General features: G+C 55.3%; 1 protein-coding gene across 1 annotated transcript in view; it reads left to right on the top strand.

Annotated features, from left to right (window-relative positions):
* The window catches only part of LOC128845483 (motor neuron and pancreas homeobox protein 1-like), a 31,317-nt gene extending 10,658 nt beyond the window's left edge, over positions 1 to 20,659 (top strand). The window contains exons 2-3 of the mRNA XM_054044236.1: positions 18,868 to 19,028; positions 20,056 to 20,659. Coding sequence (XP_053900211.1) covers positions 18,868 to 19,028; positions 20,056 to 20,352 — 458 coding nt within the window. The 3' untranslated portion in view covers positions 20,353 to 20,659. The remainder of the gene's footprint in view (positions 1 to 18,867; positions 19,029 to 20,055) is intronic.
* The last annotated feature ends 5,122 nt before the right edge of the window (positions 20,660 to 25,781 follow it).

Raw genomic sequence — 25,781 nt, 5'->3', positions numbered from 1 at the left:
GGGCAACAAAATGGCAAATAAAATTTAATGTGGATAAATGTAAAGTAATGCACATTGGAAAAAATAACCCCAACTATACATACAATATGATGGAGGCTAATTTAGCTACAACAAGTCAGGAAAGAGATCTTGGAATCATTGTGGGTAGTTCTCTGAAGACGTCCACGCAGTGTGCAGCGGCAGTCAAAAAAGCAAACAGGATATTAGGAATCATTTAAAAAGGATAGAGAATAAGATGGAGAATATCTTATTGCCCTTGTATAAATCCATGGTACGCCCACATCTTGAATACTGCGTACAGATGTGGTCTCCTCATCTCAAAAAAGCTATACTGGCATTAGAAAAAGTTCAGAAAAGGGCAACTAAAATGATTAGGGGTTTGGAACGGGTCCCATAGGAGGAGAGATTAAAGAGGCTAGGACTCTTCAGCTTGGAAAAGAGGAGACTAAGGGGGGATATGACAGAGGTCTATAAAATCATGAGTGATGTGGAGAAAGTGAATAAGGAAAAGTTATTTACTTGTTCCCATAATATAAGAACTAGGGGCCACCAAATGAAATTAATGGGCAGCAGGTTTAAAACAAATAAAAGGAAGTTCTTCTTCACACAGCGCACAGTCAACCTATGGAACTCCTTGCCTGAGGAGGTTGTGAAGGCTAGGACTATAACAGGGTTTAAAAGAGAACTGGAAAAATTCATGGAGGTTAAGTCCATTAATGGCTATTAGCCAGGATGGGTAAGGGATGATGTCCCTAGCCTCTGTTTGGCAGAGGGTGGAGATGGACGGCAGGAGAGAGATCACTTGATCATTACCTGTTAGGTTCACTCCCTCTGGGACACCTGGCATTGGCCATTGGCAGAAGACAGGATACTGGGCTGGATGGACCTTTGGTCTGACCCAGTCTGGCCTTTCTTATGTTCTTATTTGAGAACCGAAGTGATTGCAGGATCGGGCCCATAATTGTAGCAGGTCCCACTGGTGGTGGCCACCGGACCAAGATAGAGATAGAGAACCGCAGAGAGGCCACCAAAGCTGCTGAAGCAGGAATAACCGGCAACTCCAGCACCCGACTGGCACGTGTCCCAGCGGGATGCAGCCAGAAGCGGCAATCTCTTGCCACCATAAATGGTTTCTTCTTGGGACAGCTGAGACTGGAGTGACGAGCGAAGACACCGGTCTGGACTGGATCCTAAGCAATGCCCTGGGGCCAGATCCTGAAGCCCTTCATTGTATTGGGGCAAAGTGTAGCTGAGTCAACGGGAGTCTGGTCCGAGTACAGGCCGAGTTAGGGCGGGAGTCTGGTCCGAGTACAGGCAGAGTTAGGGCGGGAGTCTGGTCCGAGTACAGGCAGAGTTAGGGCGGGAGTTTAGTCCGAGTACAGGCAGAGTTAGGGCGGGAGTCTGGTCCGAGTACAGGCAGAGTTAGGGTGGGAGTCTGGTCCGAGTACAGGCAGAGTTAGGGCGGGAGTCTGGTCCGAGTACAGGCAGAGTTAGGGCGGGAGTCTGGTCCGAGTACAGGCAGAGTTAGGGCGGGAGTCTGGTCCAGGAACCGGCTGCTGTGTGTCCTTCAGCTGAGTCACTCCATGGCAGGGGCCACGGTGTAATTACCGTAAGTTCAGCATCCTTGGGGGAAGAACAGCATCACAAATTAACCCTCTGACGCTGATGGTCAGGAAAGAGGATTAAAAACATCTGAGGAAGCTTGTTAGAAAGAACGAACCCAGGAGCCTCACATTAAAATCCTGACACTCACCACTGGGGCTACTTACGCAGCAGGACGTCTTGGAGCCCCAGAAGCCATGTGCACCCCGAAATGCAAACAGAAAGCAGGGAGGAGAAACGACCACTGTGGCTAAAGCACAAAGTGCAGAGATTGCTGGAGCCGCGTCCCTAGCCCCACAGAAATGAGCCCAAGCGGGGACCAGGAAAATGAGCGCTGGTGATTAGGGGAATGGTAGAATTTGAAGAGCAAATCGCCAAAGACAGAAAAACAAATAAATTCTGTGGGGAGAGCAGAAGCTGGAAGCCGGCGAGTGTCCGTGAGTCCAGCAGGAGGCAAAGGGAGCAGTCAGAAAGGATTAGCATATGGGAGAGAAGCTAAAATGATCCCTTCCTATCCGTCTCCACCACAGAAGAGTTGGGGAAAATACCTACTCTTTCCGGGTCGGAGAGGTGCGGGGAGTCCATAGCGTTAAGAGGAAGGCCTGGAACATCATGATAATGCATGTTCTCCCTGCAACAAGTCACCAGGACTGGTTGGTCCATCCCAGAGCTTTAACTTCAGTGCATGTATCAGAGGGGTAGCCGTGTTAGTCTCCATCTGTAAAAAGCAACAGAGGGTCCTGTGGCACCTTTGAGACTAACAGCCTGTTAGTCTCAAAGGTGCCACAGGACCCTCTGTTGCAACTTCAGTGCAGTTATTCTGGCTGACGCCTGTGTCAATCAGGAGACAAATCAGGCTCATTCTTTATACACAATAATTAACCCGTGGAACTCATTGCCACATGATTCAGAGGCCAAGAGCTGAGCAGGATTTTAGAAAGCCTGGGGACAATGATATGAAAAAGCTACAGGTACATTAGGATCAATAAGCATGTGGGGGCTATAAACACTCCTGCTGCAGGGCTCCAGCCAATCTCTCGGGACCGGGGTTAGGAACAAATTTCCCCTGTCGGTCGGTTATTCTGCTAGAGGGTTCCTTGCACCTTCCTCTGATGCAGCTAGCACAGGACACGGTCAAAGACAGGATACCGGGCTAGATGGACTCCTGGGCCGACCAGTCTGGCCACCCCTATGCGCCAGTGTTCAGGGGTTCCTTGCTGCCTAGGATGGCTGACAGTCTGGTGCAGGAGGGCTGTACACCGGTGTGATTTGGGGAGTGGGTGCGGGGGGCAGCTCAGGCAGATGCTCCCCCCTCCTCTCCCCAGGCCAGAGCCACGTTTGCTGCCACCCTTGGGCCGCAGGGGCAGCTTCTGGTAGCAAACTGAAAGGCGGTTTTGGGGCGATGCAGCCTGGGCCCCGCTGGACCAGCCCTGCCCCAGCCACCAAATCCCCACAGCTCCTGAAATCTTTGGAAGAGCAAGTTCCCCCTGTCACGCCCTGTCCGAGGTGTAGGGCGTGAGCTCTCTGGGGCAGGGCCTTTCCCCTTGGTGACTCCTCTGTACAGCTCCTGACACAAGAGGGCCCCATCCGTGAATGGCATTCCTGGCTGCCGCCGTAATTAGTAACAGGACTAAATAACAAGGGCACCAGATGGGTTTGGGGGTCAGTTGTTTTTAATCCTGGTGTAGAGCACACACACACTCACGTACATGCATGTACGCACACACAGACACACACACACATGTAAACACAGATGCACATACACACAGACACATGCACATGCATGCACACGCACTCACACACATGCACGCACACACAGGCATACACATGCACACACAGACACACACATTTGCACACATGCAAACACACACACATACACATGCACACACAGACGCGCACACATACATGCACACACACAGACATGTGCACACACACACATGCACACATGCACACACATATGCATGTGCACAGACACATGTGCACACACACAGACACATGCACACATCCAGACGTGCATGCACACAGACACACATGCACACATGTGCACACAGATGCACGCACACACATGCAGACACGTGCACACAGACACACATCTGTGCACACATGTGACATTGAGCTCCCCCTTCTGAATAATTTGTGTGAGCACAATTCACTTCATCAGGAGAATGTTGCTACCGAGGAAAGGTCTTTATCTGCCCCACCCCACCCCAGGAAGTAGCTGAGGCCCTCACAAGCTTTGATGGATGTAGACCCACAACACCCCTGTGGGGCAGGGCAGGGCTATTCTCCCATTGTACAGACGGAGAACTGAGGCGCTAGACATTAAGGGACTTGCCCGTGGCCACCCAGGCATTTGTGGCAGAGCAGAGTCGCAGGCTAGCGCCCTCATCACTGGATCATCCTTTCTTTCAGTAGCACTCACCCTGGTACCCCCTGGTTGTCACTTCCTGGGCAAAACCCACCCTAAGCTTTGCTCTGGCCCGCTGCACAGGTTGACCGTCACTCACTAATGAATATACCATCCCCCACCCAGGGGAGCCGGGGTCAATCTCTTTATCCCCATTTCACAGGTGGGGGAAACTGAGGCCCAGGCAGGGGCAGCGACTCTCCCAGGCTCACCCGGAAATCATTTTATCTGAGTGAGAAAACAAACGATCTGATTCCCCCCTCCGCTCCTGCGTCTCCACGGCCCCCCGGGACCTAGGGCTCAGCACAAGGCTGAGGGGAGGAATTCTTTTGGGGTTCCCTGAAGTTTTGGCAGAACATCCTGGATTGGCAGCTGCCTCTCAAAGCCAGCCTAGACTGCGTCCAGCCAGGCAGCGTGGAGCAGGGAGGATCTGGCCTCCTGAGCCATCCAAGCTTGGGCACTGGGCTTGGTGTCTGGCCCTGGGACAGCTCAGGGAATCTGTGTGTGTGGGGGGGCTCTCTTCTGCTTCCAGAGCCAGGAGAGATCACGTTGCCTTGCGGCTTCCAGCCCTTGGGTCTGATCCTTCCCAGATTAGCACGTTTGCTCTGTCGCACATCGAGACAGGAGGGATCCAGTCCAGGCGGGCGTGAGCCGGGGCCCAGCGAAGCCAAACAGAGCGGAGTCTGCCAGGGCTGCGTTTCTCCCCAAGCCTTATGAGTTTCTTAGCTGGTGTTGGCTGGGGACCCGCTGGGCTGCGCCGATGGCCACGCGTGAAGGGGTGGCTGGCGCAGGAAGCCGGTGTGTGTTCAGATTCCCGGGGGAGGCTCTGATTTCTGTGCCCCCTGCCAGCAGGAGGGAAGTGCCATGCAGGCCGGTGAGGCCCTGTGCACAGAGCTGCCAAGCTGGAGATTTATGGGCATTGAGAGACTCGATATATCTCTCTGGACGGGCGAGCGTGTGAAAGCTCTTTGCAAGAGTGAATCATTCTCAGCTTTCCCACCTGTGCCTGGCTGGAGTCAGTGAGACCTTGGACAGGAGAGAGGCAGGGCCTCTGTCTCTGCCTGCTGAGCTCCTGCAAAGGGAGCGGCTGGGAAAGCACAGGGCTGTCACGCTCCTGCGGGGGGAGAGGTGTCGTTCTAGGGTCAGAGCCCCCCCTCCCCCAGCTGAAAGAAATCCGGGCTTCTTATCGGTGGGCTAGGCCCCTCCTGCTCCACCAGTGGGGTGATGGGGTAAACAGACAGGGGATTCCCAGGGCAAGGATGATGCACTGGACTCGGACTCAGGGGATCTAGGTTCAGATCAGCCACCCGCTCCTGGGTGACCCTGGGAAAGTCACTCGGCCTCGCTGGGCTCCAGGTCCCCAGCTGTACAGTGGGGACAATGACCTGTCCTCCCTGTGTTGTCGTGTCCATGTAAAGGGGATGCCCTGTCTCCTCCTACGTGCCTGGACCCTGGTCTTGGTCAGCACCCAAGTTCTGCCTGCCCAGGCCAACGCAGCACCAGCGCCCAGCACTCCCCCTGGTTTGGATTCAAGCCAGATCCTGGCAGTTAACGCTCGCTGGCCTGTCCCTTTTACACCCTGGGCGGCAGCTTGGAGGTGGGCCTGATGCTCACCCACTTCGGCCCTGTTGTGGTTTAAACCCCGGGAGCTGGGGACAGTGATTCCTTTTCAGCACTGCGGGTCAGAGACCCGAGTGCCCTGGGGCAGCTTCCAGCGCACACAGGCAGCCCGATGCATTGTCATTTCAGACAGCTAGCGCCCAGCGTCCAGCGGGTACCACGGTGTGATGATGAGCAGGAGGAGGGAGGGCTAGGAGAGGTCGGGGCGCTGGGGATGCCAGGCCAGGAGGCCGGGGCACTGGGGGACATTGGTCTTGGCAAACAAACCCTCTTTCATTCTTTGCGATGACAAGTTTGGTTGATTCAGGTGGCTGCGTAGATGTAACAGACAGAGCCTTCTGTAAGGCGTTTGGCTCAGTACCATCCCAAATCAGCAAAGAAGTGGGAGACTGACAGATCTGCAAAGTAGTTGTGAATGGGGACTCCTCACTGAACGGGACCTTTCTCATGAGGTTCTGCAGGGATCAGTTCTAGGTCTGATGCTATTCCAGATTGTCACCAGGGACCTGGAAGAAAATATCAAATCACTGCAGATGACACACGAGTGGCTGGGTGGAAAATGATGCTGAGGACAGGCCAGTCATACAGAGCGATTTGGATTGCTCGGTGTCACGGACTCACAGATCGTGCCCACTCTTGGCCCCGTGCGGTCCGTGGGGGGGGGTGCCCCTTTCAGTGCGACAGCCCTTCTCGGGGGTCCACTCTCTCTCGGGGTCAGGCCCCTCCACCTCCTGGATCCGCACCTCTCTGAGCCTTAGCGCGTCTGTCTCTGCCGTGGGCCCCCTCAGGGAGTCCCCTCGCTCTGGAACCCCGGGGCCTCCACCCCCCGAAGGGGTTGATGCCCCCTCCCCCCACCCCCGCCCTGTTCTCTAGCCCGGAGCGACTCTCAACCAGCATAACACAGGAGGTTTATTGAGAGTTGAACACAGCACAGGAAACTCTCAGGGCCTCAGGCCTGGCCTCCCTCAGCACAGCACATCTCAGTCTCTCTGCATCCAGGTGGGCTCTGCCTGCTTCCCCTCTCCAGCCCAGAACCCCCCTTGCTTCCCAGCTGGGCATCTGAGATCACCTCCCCCAAGCCCCATCTCTGTCCATTGTCTTCTCTCCAGCTAAACAGGGTCGTAAACCGGGTCTCCTGGGCCTCCTCTCCCCTCTTCTGTCCTCTGGCCCCTCTGGCTGGAACTGGCTGGTCCGGTCACCGGGGTCCTCTCCCCGCAACCCATTGTCATCCCTCTGGCCAGAACCGTCTCCGTCTCCTGATCTGGGCCTCCGGGTCACCAGTCGCTGTGGTATCCATTCTCCAGGCCATCGGCTGGGGTCCCAAGGTCCCTCTCCGGTCCTGTGTAACAACAAACTCCCTCTCCCCTCCCCTTGTTAAACCAGGAACACCCAGGGAAACCGAGTCCCACCCCCTCTGCATGCAAACCATTGGAAAAACAAGGAAAAAACAAGAAAATCCCCCACCTCGTCACACTCGGTAAGCTGGGCCCATTCAAACAAAATGGATTTTAATAAAGCCAAATGCAAGGCCAGACATCGAGGTTCAAGGACTGCAGGGCAGATCTCCAGAATGGTCCTGTGGCTAAGACCACCAGAGGGGAAGCGAGAGGAAGGAAACCAGGTGGCGGGGGAGCCTGGGTCCCAGGAGGAAAAGCCAAGGCAGAAGCCCAAAGTGACAGGGTGTAGAAGGTGGCCACTAAGCGCCGTCTGTGGGGCCAGGCTGATATAGCCAGTTCAATGGGTCAAGTGGGTCAGCGTCAGCTCTGTTGTCTGCCCCAGCTCCTTAGAGTCCTGACCCTGCACCAGGCCCACCCTGGGCTCCAGTGTGATCCGTTCTGTTAGCGACAGCGAACAAGCACAACGTGTTAGAGACCGAGTGAAAACACAGTGGGTTAATATCAGATCCCAGATGAACCCAGGTACCAGCCGTCGGAGCCAGAGCAAAGAAGCCAGCAATTCTTTATGAACGTTACCTAATAATCTAGGGAGGCAGCTGCGTTGTTTAGCGCTTGGCCCCCAAAGCCCCAGTCTGACGGCCAGGCAGTGTCCTGATATTCCAGCCGAATGGCGGATGTGGTGAGCGTCACATCATTTCCAGCCTGCAGCAAATGTGGAAAGTAGCTCGGATGTCAGTCAGGACAGCCGGCCCGTAAGGTAGGTGGGGCGGTAAAGAGCACGAGGGAGCTTAACGCGTTCTTGCAGAGCCCACGGTGAGACAGCTCGTTCCAGGTCATTAGCCACTGGAACAGCTTAGGAAGGGGTCTGGCAGCTTCTCCATCACTAGGGATTTTCACATCAAGATGGGATGTTTTCCTCCGAGCTGCAGTAACTCAAACAGGAATTAAGGCAGGCCAATCCCACGGAGCTTCACATTAGGTGATCACAATGGTCTCTTCTGGCTTTGGAATTGACGAACAGGTCGATATTTCTGCAGGGGGAGCGTACTGTGACCCTGGGAGTTTCGTTCTCTCTCAGGAAGCTGGTACGGGGTCGAATAGACCAGCTGGTGGTTTTATCGGCTTGGCTGATTAGTATCAATGGACTTGCTGGCTGGCCACGGGTTCCTGGCTTGTAGACGTCAAGTCTAGGAGTCACATGTTGCTGGACAGCTCCCCCTCGGTGGCCAGCCGGGGAAGCACAGGCCTCTCTCCAGCATGGTGGTATTGCATGGCCAGAGCCGAGCGGTCAACAGCAGCCTTGGCAGCAGGTGGAAGCCAGGTCCTTCTGTCCCTTGTGAAGATGGTGGCCTGGCTGGTTCCTCCCCTTTGGGGCTTTTCCTGAGCGAGGCTCCTCCTTGGGAGTTTCTTGGCAAATCAGAATGGGGCGTTCTCCTTCCGAGGTCACTGGCATCACCCAATGGGGTTGGATTAGGTAAGAACCGCCCCATTCTAGGAATTTCTGTCTCAGAAGGACCTCACAGGTCCTTGTGTGTGGGCCAGTGAGGTCAGGGGTCAGCCTACAGCCATGGGCCACCTGACAAGTCTCGGCTTGGAAACTGTTGCAGGCTGCGCGGGTAGCCCAGAGCTGGAAGTGATGTGAACTTGGCCAAAGCAAAAAGCCAATTCCCACAAGCAGTTCAGTTTCTAACTGCAGGCCCCTCCCTGCCCCACATGGTGCAGCAAGGCAGAGAGCGGGCAGGGCTCCCCTCAGACACAGCCAGGCCCTATGGCCGTCACATCCCTGAAACATGCGCCCAATCTACGTGTGTTTCTGGGGTTCATGTGGACACAGGAAGCCATGGATGGGTCTGAAATAATCTGAGTCGAGGTGGTCGCTGCATGGAATTTCACTGCTGCTGCCCTGAGCTGGTGTAACAGGGCTCATCCCTGCCAGGGCGCCCTTGTGTGGGCAACCACAGCAAGGCAGAAAGTTCCTGCCTCGGTTTCCCTAGGGCCATCTGTGATGAACTGGGACTGTTCTTACTGTGGTCTGTGAATGCTGACAGGGGAGTGTGGCTAGGATAGTCTGCATTGGGGGATGGGAGTCTGACCGAAGGAGAATACCTGAGCATGTAACATGAGAACCCAGGAAGGGTTAGAGGCCAGGTGACACCTTTGCCCGGGAAACTGAACAAAGGCTGTGGGAGGGGTCGCTGAAGGGAGAGTTTTCAGAAGCTGGCTGGTGATGTGGCTGGGAGGCAGACGGGGCTCTGACCTCCCAAGGGGGCTGGGGCGCCCTGAGACCCCAAGATGGACCCAACTGAGGGGGGTCCTGTTGTCTGTGCCTGCAAGACCTGTCTTGGACTGTATTCCTGTCATCTAAATAAACCTTCTGCTTTACTGGCTGGCTGAGAGTCATGGTGAATCGCAGGAAGCCGGGGGTGCAGGGCCCTGAGTCCCCCATACTCTGTGACACCATCGGAGCTGCCCATCCTCCCCGCCACAGATCAGACCAATGGTCACCTCCCCTGCCTTGGAAAGGAATGTCATCCCTCCCAGAGTCCAGTTCAAGCCCTGCTTCTGGGCACAATTTATTTGTATCAGTGCAACCCTCAGCAGATCAGTCAGTCAGACAATTCCCAAAGCCCCAGAGTAAAATGCAGCCATTCCCCACCCCCGTTCCAGGGGCCACCTCCAGACTGCCCACCGGAGATCCCCCACCTGCAGCATTTCCCAGTTCTTCTGCCTCCCTCCCTGGGCCAGCCACCTGTGAGTGGACAGGCCTCTTCCCCAGTGCCAGCGCCCCTATTCCAGGGCCTCCGCGCCCCTGGCAGTTCTCCATGCTTGCTGCAACTCTTCTCCCACAGCCTCAGCTCAGGCTCCTGCGAGCGAGCTCCCCACGGCACTCCACTCCCCAGGCCCCTTCACGGGCAAGTCCTGCCGGTGCTGAGCAACTTCTCATGGGAACCTGCCTCTGGAGTGAAGCCTCTTTCTCCCGGCCCAGCATGCCCCGATTGAGCTAATTGTGATGGGTTCAGTCCCAGAGACCCCCTTGGGACTGTCACCTGACATGCTAAAATGACCTCTGAGCCCGTTTTCCCTGCCAGCTTGGGACTCCAGAACCCTGCCTTGTTGAGCAGACACGCCAGCCTGCTGCAACACAGACCCAGGTCTGGGCCATGCTCCAAAAGCTGCAGGCTTTAACCATAAACTGCTCAGAAGTCACCTATCTCCAGCCCCAAGACACCCAGCTCCCAATGGGATCCAAACCCCAAATAAAGCCATGTTACTCTGTATAAAGCTTATACAGGGTCAACTCATAAATTGTCCGCCCTCTCTAACACTGATAACGAGATATGCACAGCTGTTTGCCCCCCCCCAGGTATTAATCAGTTACTCTGGGTTAATTAATAAACAAAAGTGATTTTATTAAGTATAAAAAGTAGGATGTAAGTGGTTTCAAGTAATAACAGACAGAACAAAGTAAGTCACCAAGCAAAATAAAACAAAAATACGCAAGTCTAAGCCTAATACATTAAGAAACTGATTACAGGTAAATCTCCCCCTCAGAGATATTCCAATAAGCTTCTTTCACAGACTAGACTCCTTCCTAGTCTGGGCCCAATCCTTTCCCCGGTGCAGTCCTTGTTAGTTCCAGCAGACACCTTAGGTGTTAACTAGGGGTTTTCTTATGACTGCAGCCCCCTTTGTTCTGTTCTAAACTCTTTTATATCTTTGGCACAAGGCAGGAATCTTTTGTCTCTCTGGGTCCCCACCCCCCTTCTAAATGGAAAAGCACCACGTTTAAGATGGATTCCAGTATCAGGTGACATGGTCACATGTCCTGTGAGACCCCAGCCTCCATTCTTCCAGGGCTGGCCCGCACGCACCCAGGAAGGTTTGCAAGTAAACAGAGCCATTGACAACCAATTGTCCTAGTCAATGGGAGCCATCAAGCTTCCAAACCACCATTAATGGCCCACACTTTGCATAATTACAATAGGACCTCAGAGTTATACTTGATATTTCTAGTTTCAGATACAAGAATGATACATACATACAAATGGGATGACCACACTCAGTAGATGATAAGCTTTGTAATGATACCTTACAAGAGACCTTTTGCATAAAGCATATTCCACTTACATCATACTCACACTTATAAGCATATTTCCATAAAACATATGGCGTGCAACATCACACTGGTGTCTCCCTTTGCCCGGGGGCCTCGGCGCGGACCTTCTGCTCAGCAGGATTTCGCAGCTGTGGCCGGTTCTCTCCCACATCTCCCATCAGGTCTCTACCCACCAGCTCCCAACTCCTGCTGTCTCCATGCAGCTCTCACCAGCTCTCAGCCGCGCCTTCTTAACTGCTGCCTGGCTCTTTACAGGGGCCCCCTATCAAGCTCCGCTGGGAGGCAGCTAACTAGTCCCAGGTGAACTGGGCCCGTTCCCTCTTACAGGGGCCAGTGACCCTGGGACAACAGGTGATTTGGCGGTGGGAGCGGATATTGGTGTGGGGGGGTCTAGGCCCTTTGATCCCTGCTGTTTTGGGGCGGGGAAGATCCCTGCAAAGGTGTGAGCCAGGAGTGGGCTGTTTAACATGGTCCCCTGTTGGCCCAGGCCTCTCTTCTCAGGAGCCGTCCCTTGGCTCTGACAGGCTTTCTCGCTGTCTGTCGCCCTGGGCTCAGCCTCCTGTTTTGGGGAGGGGGTGTTGAGCGGGGTGCAAGGGGGTAGCTCTGGCCGCACTTGGCGCTCTTGGACTCCCTTAGCCTGGCCTGGCTGTGGGACAGTAGCTGCTGGTGGCATTGGTTAGTGATCACCCCTGCCGATGGATGAGGATTGAGTTTTCTGGCCAGCTCTTGTTTGGCCCATAAACTGCCTTCGGTAGCGCTGAGCCCCCGTACTGACTGTGTGCCCTTCCCCAGAGCGGGCAGCTGGAGTCCCCTTCACAGCTCTGTCCTCTGGGGTACCCCGGTCTGCCTCGTCACCCCGGTGAGCGTATCTCTGTGATAGCTCGTCCCTCACACCATGAATCACAGCAACATTCAGGTTACGCCTAGTCCCAAAGGACCCGTCACTTACACCAGGCCAGTTGCTCTTTAGATCTCACACCAAAGCAAACGCTTGTAGCCAAGCCTGTAATAAACTATACCAAGATTTATTAAATAGAAAAAGGAAACAAGAGAGGTTAAAGCAGGTAAACATATATATGCAAATGAGTTACTATCTTAAATTTCAAAAAGTAATAGAAGCTTTTATAATAAGCAAGTTCTATATCATAGAGTCATAAGACTGGAAGAGACCTCGCAAGGTCTCTAGTCCCGTCCCCTGCACTCATGGCAGGACTAAGTGTTATCTAGACCATCCCTGACAGGTGTTTGTCCAACCTGCTCTTAAAAACCTCCAATGATGGCGATTCCACAACCTCCCCAGGCAATTTATTCCAGTGCTTAACCACCCTGACAGTTAGGAACTTTTTCCTAATGTCCAACCTAGATCTCCCTTACTGCAATTTAAGCCCATTGCTTCTTGTCCTGTCCTCAGAGGTTAAGAACAATTTTTCTCCCTCCTCCTTGTAACAACCTTTTATGTACTTGAAACTGTTCTCAGGTTCCCCCTCAGTCTTCTCTTTTCCAGACTAAACAAACCCAATATTTTCAATCTCCCTCATAGCTCATGTTTTCTAGACCTTTCATCATTTTTGTTGCTCTTCTCTGGACCTTCTCCAATTTGTCCACATCTTTCCTGAATGTGGTGCCCAGAACTGGACACAATACTCCAGTTGAGGCCTAATCAGTGTGGAGTAGCGCAGAAGAATGACTTCTTGTGTCTTGCTTACAACGCTCTTGCTAATACATTTCAGAAGGATGTTTGCTTTTTTTGCAGCAGCGTTACACTGTTGACTCATATTTAGCTTGTGATCCAGTATGACCCCCAGATCCCTTTCCGCAGTATTCCTTCCTAGGCAGGCATTGCCCATTTTCTATGTGTGCAACTGATTGCTCCTTCCTGAGTGGAGGACTTTGCATTTGTCGTTATTAAATTTCATTCTATTGACTTCAGACCATTTCTCCAGTTTGTCCAGATCATTTTGAATTTTAATCCTGTCCTGCAAAGCACTTGCAACCCCTCCCAGCTTGGTATCGGCTGCAAACTATAAGTGTACTCTCTATGCCATTATCTTAATCATGGATGAAGATATTGAATAGAACCGGACCCAGAACTGATCCCTGCGGGACCCCACTCGTTATGTCCTTCCAGCCTGACTGTGAACCACTGATAACTACTCTCTGGGAATGATTTTCCAACCAGTTATGCACCCACCTTATAGTACAGGTTGCATTTCCCTAGTTTGTTTATGAGACAGTCACTCAAGACAGTATCAAAAGCCTTACTAAAGTCAAGATATACCACGTCTACCATTTCCCACTAGCCACAAGGCTAGTTACCCTGTCAAAGAAAGCTATTGGGTGACTGTTATTTATCACCTTATTATCTTCTAGGTGTTTGCTTAATGATTTGCTCCATTATCTTTCCCGGCACAGAAGTTAGGCTGACTGGTTTGTAATTCCCCGGGTTGTCCTTATTCTCCTTTTTATAGATGGACACTAGATTTGCCCTTTTCCAGTCCTCTGGAATCTCTCCCGTCTTCCATGACTTTTAGAAGATAATTGCTAATGGCTCAGATATCTCCTCAGTCAGCACCTGGAGTATTCTAGGATGTATTTCATTATATGTCCTTTAGGACAGTGCTAAACACAGGGGATCTCTTACTTATGCCTAGTAAACCTTGCACCTGAGAGTCCAAGCAGCACAGAGATACTTTTCTTCTTGTCACGGGTTTTTATTCCCGTTCTCCCCTGTGCTCAGAGCTGCATGCTCAGCTGATGGGAGGAATCCACTTGCAAGACTCATCTTCACAGGGGAGAAACAAGCAATCAGGGCCGGCTCCAGGCCCCAGCCCAGCAAGCAGGTGCTTGGGGCGGCCAATGGAAAGGGGCGGCACGTCTGGCTCTTCGGCGGCAATTAGGCAGTGGGTCCCACAGTCCCTCTCGGAGGGAAGGACTGGCTGCCGAATTGCCACCGCGAAGAATGAAGCGGCGCGGTAGAGCAGCCGCCAAAGTGCCGCCGATCGCGGCTTTTTTTTTTTCTTCGCTTCTTGGGGCGGCAAAAAAGCTGGAGCCGGCCCTGCAAGCAATGTCTTTTGTCCTCTTTTTCGTCTCACAATAGCCGTAGGGAGTTGGACCTTCCCTGTTGGCCAGGAGATAACACCTTCAGCTGGAGACCAGCACGTCGCACTAGTTAATGTCTCTCTCCTGCCTGGTGAGTTACAGTCACAGAGGCTTGCAACACAAATGCTCCTATGTTCCCCTACACCACGGCACACAGCTGTTGTAACTGAGATTAACGCTGGGAGCCACTCACAAGCATTCAATTAAGTCTAAACACTAAACACGTTCTTATCGTTCTAATACCGATTTTACTAGCACTAACACAGGGTAGCCAGACTAGGCCTAGCTATGTATCTCAGTGTTCAGCTGACACATGGGGACCTTGGCACGAGCTGGCCTCTGGTCTGCCAGCGTCCTGAAGGTCGGAGTTCTATTCCTGCTTTTGCTGAGTTTCCTATTAGCCATGATGTGTGACACAGCCTGATCTCTAGGCTCTTACATGGCACCTGGCATCTGGGCACCTCGGATTCAACCCAGTGCAACTTTATAACGTTCAGTTAATGCAACATCCATAAATTCCCGCATGACACATCATTAACTCGGTGGCCTAGCCCCAGTTAATTGACTCCTGTTTGTAAAGAGCGGTGACAATGGAAAGTGCTGTCTAAGGGCTGCACACTGCTATTAGCTCAGGGAGGTTCCTTCCTGGTACCTTTGACTTCGGTTCCCATGCCGACAAGTTCCCTGTTTTGCTGCTTTGTCTGTATATTTCTCATGAGCTTGTGAATTTTGAGCAAGCACTTTAGGGTCGCCTGCATCAGTGAGGGCGGGCAGAGGCGGGGTGTCCCTGTACAGAGCCTATGAAATTCCTCCCTTTTTGGACCCATCTATCCGTGAGATCCAGGTCACATCCACGTTCCAGTCCCTTTAACACCTCCCACCCTCCCCCTTCCCTTCCTGGCTACTATCTGCTTCCTCAATCCACTTCTTGAGATGATTGCCCTGCAGATGTCAGTCCCTGAATATACTGACAGCTTTAACCCTTCGAACCCTGGCACTTTGCAGCCGGCTGGCCCAAGGAGATCTCAGCGTTTGGGGGGTGCGTTTCACTGCGGTTCCAAAAGGTTAACAGACCCTACGCTTATTTCGGGTGTTTTCTCCCCTGGAGATAGCAAAGGTTGATCCTCTTGTAGAACCAAAAGGGGCAAATTCCATGTGTTGTCAGCATGTTTTCATCCAAGCCTCTGCCCCCAGTTTCACTTCCAGCCACTGGAAGATGTGGGGCGGGCAGGTAACAGCTGTGCTTTGCAGCCTTCTAGCAGGTTTTTGAGAGCTACAGAGATCCATTTCCTTATGCATATTAAGGGGGATTCTTTTGGAAAGGAGGGCAAGGTGCAGTCCTTGTAATATGACTGGGAGCCACCAGTTGGTGCTGTTAGAGATAGTCTTACAAGTTCCATTTCACTGACTATATGGGCAGATGGATCTTGGAGAAATGTTTGTTGTTAGCTGTGGTGCAGTTCTAAGTGGTTCCCTGCCTGAGTCTCAGGGCTGGGTGTGGAAAGAGCTCCTAGCTACACTCCCACAAAGAAGCCACTAATAACACTCGGTGTCAAAGCTTTACCTCCTTATTCAGTGCGATGTCGTGCTCCATAAAGAGCAATGGTATCTAAATGTGAATCAGGTTTCGATTTTAACAGGGGCGTCCTGTCTATAGCAGGGTTTGGAACATAAAATCACCTCCTTCCGGTGACACCTTCCATCAGCTGGTGTCGTGAATGCCGGCTGAGGTCAATGGCAGAGCTGTAGGCCGTCCTAGGGGAGAGTGTAGTGACTGACGTCTGCACAGGATCTGTAAAGCACCCTGCATCCCAAAAGGCCCAAAGTGCTTTACAAGCCGTATGAATCAACTCCTCTACCAGTGGAGGGCAGTCTGGTCAGCAGTGCTCAGTGCCAGGGCAGAGTGTAGGACAGGAAGTGAGCAGAACACCTTACGCAGGGGGGCGCTAGGGAAGTAGAATAGGATTACCAGAGCTGAAGTGGGGCCAGGACTCTGGGGTCAATGTTCAAGGTGCCATGGGCGCAGGCTAGGTGTGAGATGCATCTGCTAGAACTGAGCTAAAGTTTGTGACTGGCTCTGAGCCGCCTGGCAGATAAGTGCTGGAGGCAGGAAATTCCTGTTATAAAGGATTATGCGAATTCTCCTGGCAGTCGCTGGCTCTGGGGACACGGGGCAGATCTCCTGGGTGTCAGACGTTCAGAGTTGAGTAGCATGCTGCAATCTCACGGTGTTAAGTCCACTGGATGCTCCGGCACTGCGGATTTCCTCCCTTTTCCGATGGGCATTACAGCGTCTCCAGGTGGGAAGCTAAAAGCTGAGCCGAAGATCCTACCCTCCCACCCACCTTGGGCCTCGTTCACTGCCACTCTGCCCCTTGTGCTGTCATTGCGCCAGTGCACGGACCGCAGGGTGCCCCACGCGGCCTCTCAGCCCGGACATGCTGCCAGCGTTGCAGGCTGATAATTCTCATGAGCTCTCTCTGCTTGGGGGCATCTGCCCCAGCCTCGCTCGTCCCGGAGCCGTCTCCATGCAGAGACTTGGTGGGACATGCCCAGGGACCTGGCTGCAGCCTGACCCCCAGCAGTCTCTCCCGTCACCCCTCCATCTCCTGCTCAGCACCTCCCACCCTGCCACGGACCTGCTGGTTTCGATAGCTGCTGTTCTCCTGAAGAAGGGCCGTAAAAGTGGAGCCCCAAAGAGCCAATAAAGAGGGCAGAGCGGAGATGAAGGCGGAATCAAACAGTGCGTGCCCTGTCTCTGCCATGCAGGGAGACGAGCCGCGCTGGGTTCTCAAAGACTCTTTTGTTCCCCTCTCTCTTGATTCAGCACGGCCCTGCGATAACGGGTGATTAGTGAGATAGCAGGCCCTGGGCCCCGCTGCGCGGGCTGCTGCCCTTATCGCAGACCTTGGCAGCTGGGGGTAATTAAATACACTTCACGCTAATCAAGGAGTTTTCATTTCGCTAACGGAATCGATTTCAATCGCCAAACGACCCTGATAACGTCGCTGCCAGTTTAATATCAGCTGGGCAATAAACCCATTATTGGACGACCAGGCGATGACAGCGACACTTGGCGCTCCGCACCCCCTGCTCTGCCCCGGGGCCGGGGGACACCGCATCACCAGCCTGTGCCGGGGTCCTCTGGGGAGCCCTGCCGGCTCTTGGGGGCTGGGCTGTGGCCAGGCCGGGGCTCCTTAGGGAGCAGTAATGGCTACTGGGGAGAAGCCTCATTTCCCTGGGACTGCGCCAGGCGTTCCCACATTTGTTGCTCAGTGTCTGCTCCTCTGAAGGGAGAGCGTCCCTGACCGAACCACCACGTCCTAGGGCACATGGGCTGGCCAGTGGGGCCTGGCTCCCGGGGCTGGCCCTGTTCAGCCATGAGAGCCCCACCCAAGCTGGTTTGGGTGCAGAGAGTCTCGGCAGCAGAATCCCAGCCGGGATGGGGCCAGTTTGCAGGGAAATGAGCTGGGCCAGGGGCCCCACCACGGTCTGGCCTCGCGTGACTGCCCCTCTCCGTGCCCCTTGGCGTGTTCGCGATGAAGCGACCCTCAGTGCCCACATGCCACGAATTCGCCTCCTCATGGGCGGTGGGCGCAATAGGCCAGGGGAGGCCATGCCTCCCCAAACAGGATGCAGTGCACCTCCCTTCGGGGGCGTGCCGCCGGCCTGCCGCCTTTGGAGTGCTGCTGACGAACAGGTGCCTGGGCCGTGGCTCCGCCCATGCCCCATGGCCACACCCATGCCCGCCCTGTGGCCACGCCCACACGGCTCCTCTTCCCGTCCCCGCTCCACCTCTTCTCCCATGGCAAGGGGGCCCCTCGGGAAGGGGCTGAGAGGGAGCAGGGCCAGGGGTGGGATAGGGGTGGAGCATGGGCGGGGCTTCGGAGGCTGAGCAGGGGCAGGGCAGGGGGTGGGGCCACGGTCCAGGCACCGGTGGCTCCTCCCACTTCTAGGGAGCTTCGGGCTCTCAGGCCCAGCCTCCCCAAATGCCCATGCTCCTCCCTGCCTTAGTGACGTCCCGCAGCCCAGGCCCTCACAGCCACCTGCACTGTCCCTCCGCCCTGGACACTTCTTCCATCTTCAGGAAGCGCCTACCCCCTTCCTGCTCTCACCCCTCACCCAAAGGGGCGTCAGGCTTCCCTCGCCCATCCCCTCTCTCGAGTGCCCACCCGTCAGCTTCGCAGGGGCGTCCCGTCTGCTCCATCCTCCTGCCTCGCCTAACCCTGGGTCACCTCAGCCAAATGCCCCCTTGTCTTCATGGGTCACGGCTCCCAAATTCCTGCTGCCCAGCCCCACCTCCTCCCCCCGCCCTGGCCTTTCCCCAGCAGCCCCGTCTGCTCCCCCGCTGCCCTGCCTAGCCAGGGCCCTTAGCTAGCGCCCGCTGCCAGGGGAGCTTAGCACCTCCCACTCTATAGCAGCCGCCCCCCTGCAGGGCGGAGCAGCGCGAGGGTCCGACTGAGCCTCGCCCACGGTCATGTGCGGTAAAGCGGGACTTGACCCTGGGTCTAAGCGCTCAGCACCGGGCGGGGCAGACGCCTGGCCCTGCCCTCAGGGAGGGGCTCGCTGCGGCACCCAGCTCCCCTCCCCCGCCCGCTGACCTGTGCCCGCTCGTTGCATTTCAGCCCCTCCGCAGGCCGGCCTGATGGGCAAATGCCGCCGGCCTCGCACGGCCTTCACCAGCCAGCAGCTGCTGGAGCTCGAGAACCAGTTCAAGCTCAACAAGTATCTATCCAGGCCCAAGCGCTTCGAGGTGGCCACGTCGCTGATGCTGACCGAGACGCAGGTACGGTCCCCGCAGGAGCTGGGGGATGGGAAAAGGGGGGGCAGGAGGGGAGTTGCCCACTGGCCTCCCTCTGCACTTATGGGTGAGGGGCAGGGCCGATGGGTCCTGGGCTCCCATCCTGCAATGGTGACCCCAGAAGATTTGCCTCTTTTACTAGCACAGCGACTCCCATCCAGAAACCGGTCACCCAGCAGCAGGGCCCGTCCCCGCGCTGTCCTCCGGGGCTACTGGTCTGGCACCGCGCGCGTGTGTGTGTGTGTGTGTGTGTGCGCGCACGCGCACCGTTCTGGGACCCTGGGCTGATTCTAGTCCCTCTAGTCCAAGTGTGTGTGTGTGTGTCCCCTAACACAATGCTATATCCCTAAGACTCAGCCCCTGGGGGCCCCTCCTAACCCCAACCTCCAGGACAGCCACGCTCACCATGTTCTAGCACTGGGGATACTGGAATCCCATCCAGTGACCCTGATTCTCCGTGATGCCGTGTCTGTGCTTGGAGTGGGCACTGGGGGCTGGTAGTTAAGGTGGCTTTAACCTTTCTGCTCCCTGTATTCTAGGGCAGTGTGGGCACCTGACCAACCCTCAGCTCTGCTCTAAATGTCTCCCCAGCACCCGGTGGACCTAGGAGGCAAAGGACAGCTGTAGAACTGAGCACTCTGGCCATGCCCTTGATCCACCCCTATACTGGGGGCTGGGATCAGGGCAGGTTTAGGGTGACCCGGGAGGAGGTGATCTCCAGGGTGGGTGACCCAGGAGGGGGTGATCTCCAGGGTGGGTGACCCGGGAGGGGGTGATCTATTAATTTGTTTGGCTCCTCGGGGTAGGGACTTTCTCACCGGGTGTCGGTCAGCGCCTGGCCCAGCAGGGCCCGGCTCTGCGCTCATGGTAGTATAACATGTCTCAGTGATAAATGACGACGCGTGTGCCGTGCCCTGCCCTGGGGCTGGCAGCGTGTCAGCGCTGGGAGAGGCTGCCCCCAGATGCGTGGCTGGGGAAACCCTATAGTCACCCTCCTGTCGGTCTTCTGCAGGTGAAGATCTGGTTCCAGAACCGCAGGATGAAGTGGAAACGCAGCCGGAAAGCCAAAGAGCAGGTGGCCCAAGCCGAGGCCGAGAAGCAAAGAGGGGTCAGCAAAGCCGCCGAGAAGCTGCTGCCCAGCGAGCCGCAGGGGCAGGAGCAGGGCCCTGAATTCAACAGGCACGGTGCCAGCGTGGAGCTCCTGCCCCGCCGCCCTGCAGGGCTCGGCTACAGCCCGGGCTCCTCGTGCTCCGGGGAGGAAGAGGAGCAGATCAGCTCCACGGACAGGAAGATCGGCTCAGCGTTATGAAAGGCAGCCCCGAGCGATCACCCCACGAAACAGAGCAGGGAGAGCAGCCCAGAGCCGGAGCGAGGGGGCCCGGGCGAGCCAGACAGAGCCGGGTCTGGGGCCACCTCCGCTGCTAGCAGACTCAGAGACCCGACCCAGGCAGGGCACTGGGGAGACTCTGCGGCACCTGCCCGCCTCCGTTAATTTATGTGTGTTTGGATTCTATTTAACTCGTAATTATTCTGTCGGTGTGTACTGGGGGGCTGGGGGCGGGGGGGCTGGACTGAGACCCCCCCGCTCTTCCCCCATAAAGATGTTTGCTACAGTGTATCAGCAAGCTGGTGCTTTTCCTTACAAGGGGGCCAAGACCAATAAATACGGGGTCTGGCCCCTCCCTTAACCCCCCACGAGCGGCTCTGCTGAAAGCTGGGGCCCGGGTCTCACAGACGAGGGTGCACAGGCAGGCCTGGCGGGGGGCAGTGCTGGACAGGTCTAGATCAAAGCCTCTGCCGGGTGCTGAGCGAGGAGGCCCTGGCGGGTGGACATTAACATGCCCCCCCAGGAGGGATCCCCGGCCCCATGCCACGCACTCCTCCCCCGCCCTGTGTGGGATGCCCGCTGCTCTTTTCCTGACCCACGTTCTCTGCGAGACCCCCAGCAAATTCATGGGGAGAGGGAGCCCAGAGCTCCTTGTCTTGCATTTGGACTCCTCTCAATGCATTTCTGACCCCTAGAGAGCAGTGGCTGGCCGCGGTCTCCCTGACGCGTTGCGGTGCAGATCCACGGCCAGTGTCCTGGGGCTGCCGGAGCTGCTGCAGGTGGGGTTCTTGTTGCTGCACACGGGGAAGGGGGTTTGATCAATGAGCTGCAGGATTTGGCACTTCCTGACTCATGCAAACAAGCATCTGCTGAGCCTGACTTTCCCTCGCGTTGGCTGTGAACTTAGGAACGCTGCTCGCCGGTGTGCAGAGGGTAACGCAGCCCCATCGTGTGCCGGCACCGAGGTGGGTATCATCTGCCCCAGGGGCAGAGCCACAGAAGGACGACTACACCTCTCTGGTTCGCCAATTCTAAGGGGTCTGCAGCAAATGTATCGAATGCTGAAAGGTAACCAATCACCCATCTGCCAGCCCTACCCAGCCATCCAACTAACCAATCACCCGTCTGCCAGCCCTACCCAGCCATCCAACTAACCAATCACCCGTCCTGCCAGCCCCTACCAACCATCCAACTAACCAATCACCCGTCCTGCCAGCCCTACCCAGCCATCCAACTAACCAATCACCCATCTGCCAGCCCTACCCAGCCATCCAACTAACCAATCACCCGTCCTGCCAGCCCCTACCAACCATCCAACTAACCAATCACCTGTCCTGCCAGCCCTACCCAGCCATCCAACTAACCAATCACCCATCCTGCCAGCCCCTACCAACCATCCAACTAACCAATCACCCGTCCTGCCAGCCCTACCCAGCCATCCAACTAACCAATCACCCATACTGCCAGCCCTACCCAGCCATCCAACTAACCAATCACCCGTCTGCCAGCCCTACCCAGCCATCCAACTAACCAATCACCCATCCTGCCAGCCCCTACCAACCATCCAACTAACCAATCACCCATACTGCCAGCCCTACCCAGCCATCCAACTAACCAATCACCCGTCTGCCAGCCCTACCCAGCCATCCAACTAACCAATCACCCATCCTGCCAGCCCCTACCAACCATCCAACTAACCAATCACCTGTCCTGCCAGCCCTACCCAGCCATCCAACTTACCAATCACCCATCTGCTAGCCCCTACCAACCATCCAACTAACCAACTATTCATCTAGCCTAACCCCACTGTGATGGGGTACCTGGTGTGCAACCTGAACTGTGGGACTGCTGAGCCCTCTGTCCCCCCAACCTGGGCTGGCGTTCACACTGTGATGCTAATTTCAAGTTGCTAACCTCTGACAGGCCCTGCACTTACACAGCCATGAGTTACAACCACCATGAGCCATCAATAGGGAGGCTCCAGCCAATTCCCCAGCTCCATAGCCTTGCACCTCAGAACTGCACCGTCTTGCGCTGCTCCGAAGTCTGGCCAGTGTAAGTCCATTTGCTAGTTTGTCACTCCGACAAAAGGGTACTGGACGTGCCACAGCCCTTGTAACCTGCGCTGAGAGTTCCCAAGCACTTCCACCCAAACACACGGCTTCAGGTCAAATGTCAAACAGGTTTATTAACTCCAGACAGAGAGACAGTAAGGGATTCTAAGCGGTAGGTCAGAGATAGTTTCCTCAGAAATAAAAACAGAAGCACGCATTCTAAATCCTAAACTTTTAGTCTAACAACGAGTTGAATCCAACAGCTTTTCTCATCCTGACGGGTGGCACAAGCGGTCACAGTTCCTCAATACATGGGCTGGGACTCCCTTCCAGTCTGGGGCCAAACTTCCCCAGTTCAAAGTCTTTGTCCTCCAGATGTTCTTCCAGGTGTTGCATTGGGGTGTTGGTGGGTTGGGAGATGCCAAGTAATGATGTCACTTCCCCTCGTTTATACTTTCTTTCTGCTTGTTGGAACATCTTTGCTTTGATGTGGGGGTCAGGCAGTCCCTATTGGTCAGGCAGTCTCCATTGCATCTGGGATAGTGGATTCTTTTCTTGATGGGTGTTGAAGAGCCATTAACACTGTCTGGCTATTGATGTCTACTCCTTTGTTGTACCTGAAAGGCTGGTTGTGGGGGTTCCCAACCTCACAACATATTTCGGTAACACATATAGCAACACTACATAACTTCACATACAATACTAGTACATACAATCCAACAGGTTATTATTGTTCAACAGGTAAAGACTATTAAAATGACAAAGTATACTTTGAACAAAACATATCATAATCATATCACCATGGTGAATATGGGGTTTCCAGGGTGCTACTTTGAGGTACAGAATTTCACACCCACACACCATCCAACTAATCAATCACCCATCAAGACAACACCTACCTAGATATCCAACTAACCAACCACCTAGCCAACCAGCTCCCACCCAGCCATCCAACTAACCAACCATTCATCCAGCCAACCCCATCTAGCCATCCAGCTAACCAACCACCCAGCCATCCCCTATTCAACTATCCAACTAACAACCATCCATCCAGCCAACCCTTACCCAACCATCCATCTAACCAACTGCCTTTCCTGCCAGCCCCTACCCATCCATACAACTAACCAATTACCTGTTCAGCCATCCCCCTACTCAGCCATCCAACTAACTAGTCACCTATCCAGTCAGCCCTTCCCATCCATCAAATTAAACAACAACCCACCCAGCCAACCTCTACTCAGCCGTCAAACTAACCAACCATCTGCCCAGCCAACTACTTACCTAGCCAGCCAATCAACCACCCACCCACCTATCCTATCACCCACTCAACCAAGCAGCCACCTATTCACCAGTCTACCCACAAATCAACCATTGAGCCAGGCATCTGTGCACCTAACCAGCAAAGCAAACAATCATTCAGATACAATGTTCCTTCACTCCGAACAGACAGCCACCCTCCTGTCCAAAGAAACAGCCACTCACCCACCTATCCAAACAACTCTCAACTACCTCCGAACAATCACTCATCTGCATCTCTAACCAGCTAACTAACAAATCACTCATCCACCCACCCAAATAACCACTCGCCCACCCACCCAATTAACCACTCGCCTATCCACAACCAATCAGCCGACTGATCATCCGGCTGCTTGTCTAACCAGCTCACCACTTAAGCATGTACCAACCCATCCTACCATCACCAACAAACCACTCTTCGAGCCAATCAGCCAATTCCCCAGCTAGCCACCCACTTCAGCCCATCCTCCCAACTTGCCAACCCCAACTGCCCATCCGAACAGCCACTCAGCATGCCAGCCAGCCAGCCATGTACCCACCCATCCAACCACACACCTCTCTGGCCAACCAGGCGGCCAGGTACTACGGAGATGGGAGCCATATAAGCATGTAGAGAAACAGAACCATCCACTCACCTGTCCAACCACCCATCTATCCAATCAACCAGCCAATCATCTATCCAGCAAACCAGCCACTTGCCCTGTTAGCCGTACCAGGTGGAGACCCCGCAACAGACTGGTCACATGGACAGAACTGGTCCCGCTGAGCCCCATGGCCAGAGCACTCCATGAGGACAGGTGGCGGTTTGGGGGCTCAGACAGCTCCCTTCTGCCAAGAGATGGCTCTGAATGGCCCTTTTCCCCCAAGTGTGACAGTGAAAATCAGCCCCACACCATGAGCAGCACTGGCAGCTGGACACCAGGGTCCAAAGCCCCACGCCCTGGAGGAATTCCCTGCCCAGCCAGTTCCAGCAAGATCCCCTTCTGGGGGGCAGCTGAGCCAGGTGAGTCCAAGCCCCCAGCGGGGCTCAGCACCTCCCCCCCACCCAAGCCCCTTTCACAGCCTTGCTGGTTGTAAATCTGCCACTTTCCAAACCGAACCACTGTGCCCTGATTAGGATGCACTGACATCCCCACGGCATGACAGCCCCAGGGAGCCCCTCCCCATCCTAGCCCAGTCCTGGGGGAGCCCCACATGCTCTGAGGGCTGCGGAGAGGACCCCCGCACGCTCCCTGGAGCTCTGTGTGTGGGTCTCAAGCTGGGCAATCAGAGTGAGGAGTCTGCCCGCCCCTCCCAACCCCCCGGAAGCAGGCATGTCAGCCTCCCCCCCGCCCCGTCAGACAGGGGCAGCAGGGGGCAGTGGCTTGCCCCAGGCGTGCGGCAGCCCTGGAGCTCGTCCTCAGATACCCTTGACTCCCCAGACCACACTGTCCTCCCTGGGGGAGGCGATTTCTCCCCTCCCCCCTTCCAGAGCCATCCTGCCCGCAGAGCAGCGCTGAGCAGCCCCGGCCATGCTGCCAGTGTCTGCGGCTCTAGTGCAGGCAGCCTCATGTGCCAAGCCCCCTCTCCCCACCTCTGAGCCCCAGAGAGGGGCCAGCCCCCCTGCGGTGGCTCACGCTCCTTGTTGCAGCCCCAGAGAGCCGTGGCTGCTGGGGGAGGAGGAGCGTGGCCTGGTGTGGGGGGGTGCGTGGGGCGGGCGCTGGGAGAGAGGATGAGTGTGGAGGTGAATACGTGAGTCCACAGGGGGGAGGGGAGAATGAATGTGTGGGGGGAAGGAGCTGAGGTGGAAGGAGGGAAAAGGAGGACGAGGAAGGCAAGGAGCGCTGGAAAGGACAGAGGCAGGAGATGCGGGGTGCAGGCTGGGCTCCGTAGGTCATGGGGTCAGGGCACAATGCAGGAGCCGACTGCATGCAGGTCCTGCTTTTACATCTTGTCCCAGCTCCATCTCTCCTGCCTCGCTCTCTTTCTACCCCTCAGTCCTGCAGCGGGCAGACCAACCTTCCAGCCCAGGCTCCACTCACTGCCCTGACACATCCCCTGCGGGTGCTGCAGCCTCCAGCT

This window comes from Malaclemys terrapin, chromosome 11 (genome assembly GCF_027887155.1).
Source record: "Malaclemys terrapin pileata isolate rMalTer1 chromosome 11, rMalTer1.hap1, whole genome shotgun sequence".
Classification (NCBI taxonomy): domain Eukaryota; kingdom Metazoa; phylum Chordata; order Testudines; family Emydidae; genus Malaclemys; species Malaclemys terrapin.
Note: the sequence above shows the minus strand (reverse complement) of the source record. Positions and strands in the feature narration are given on the sequence as shown.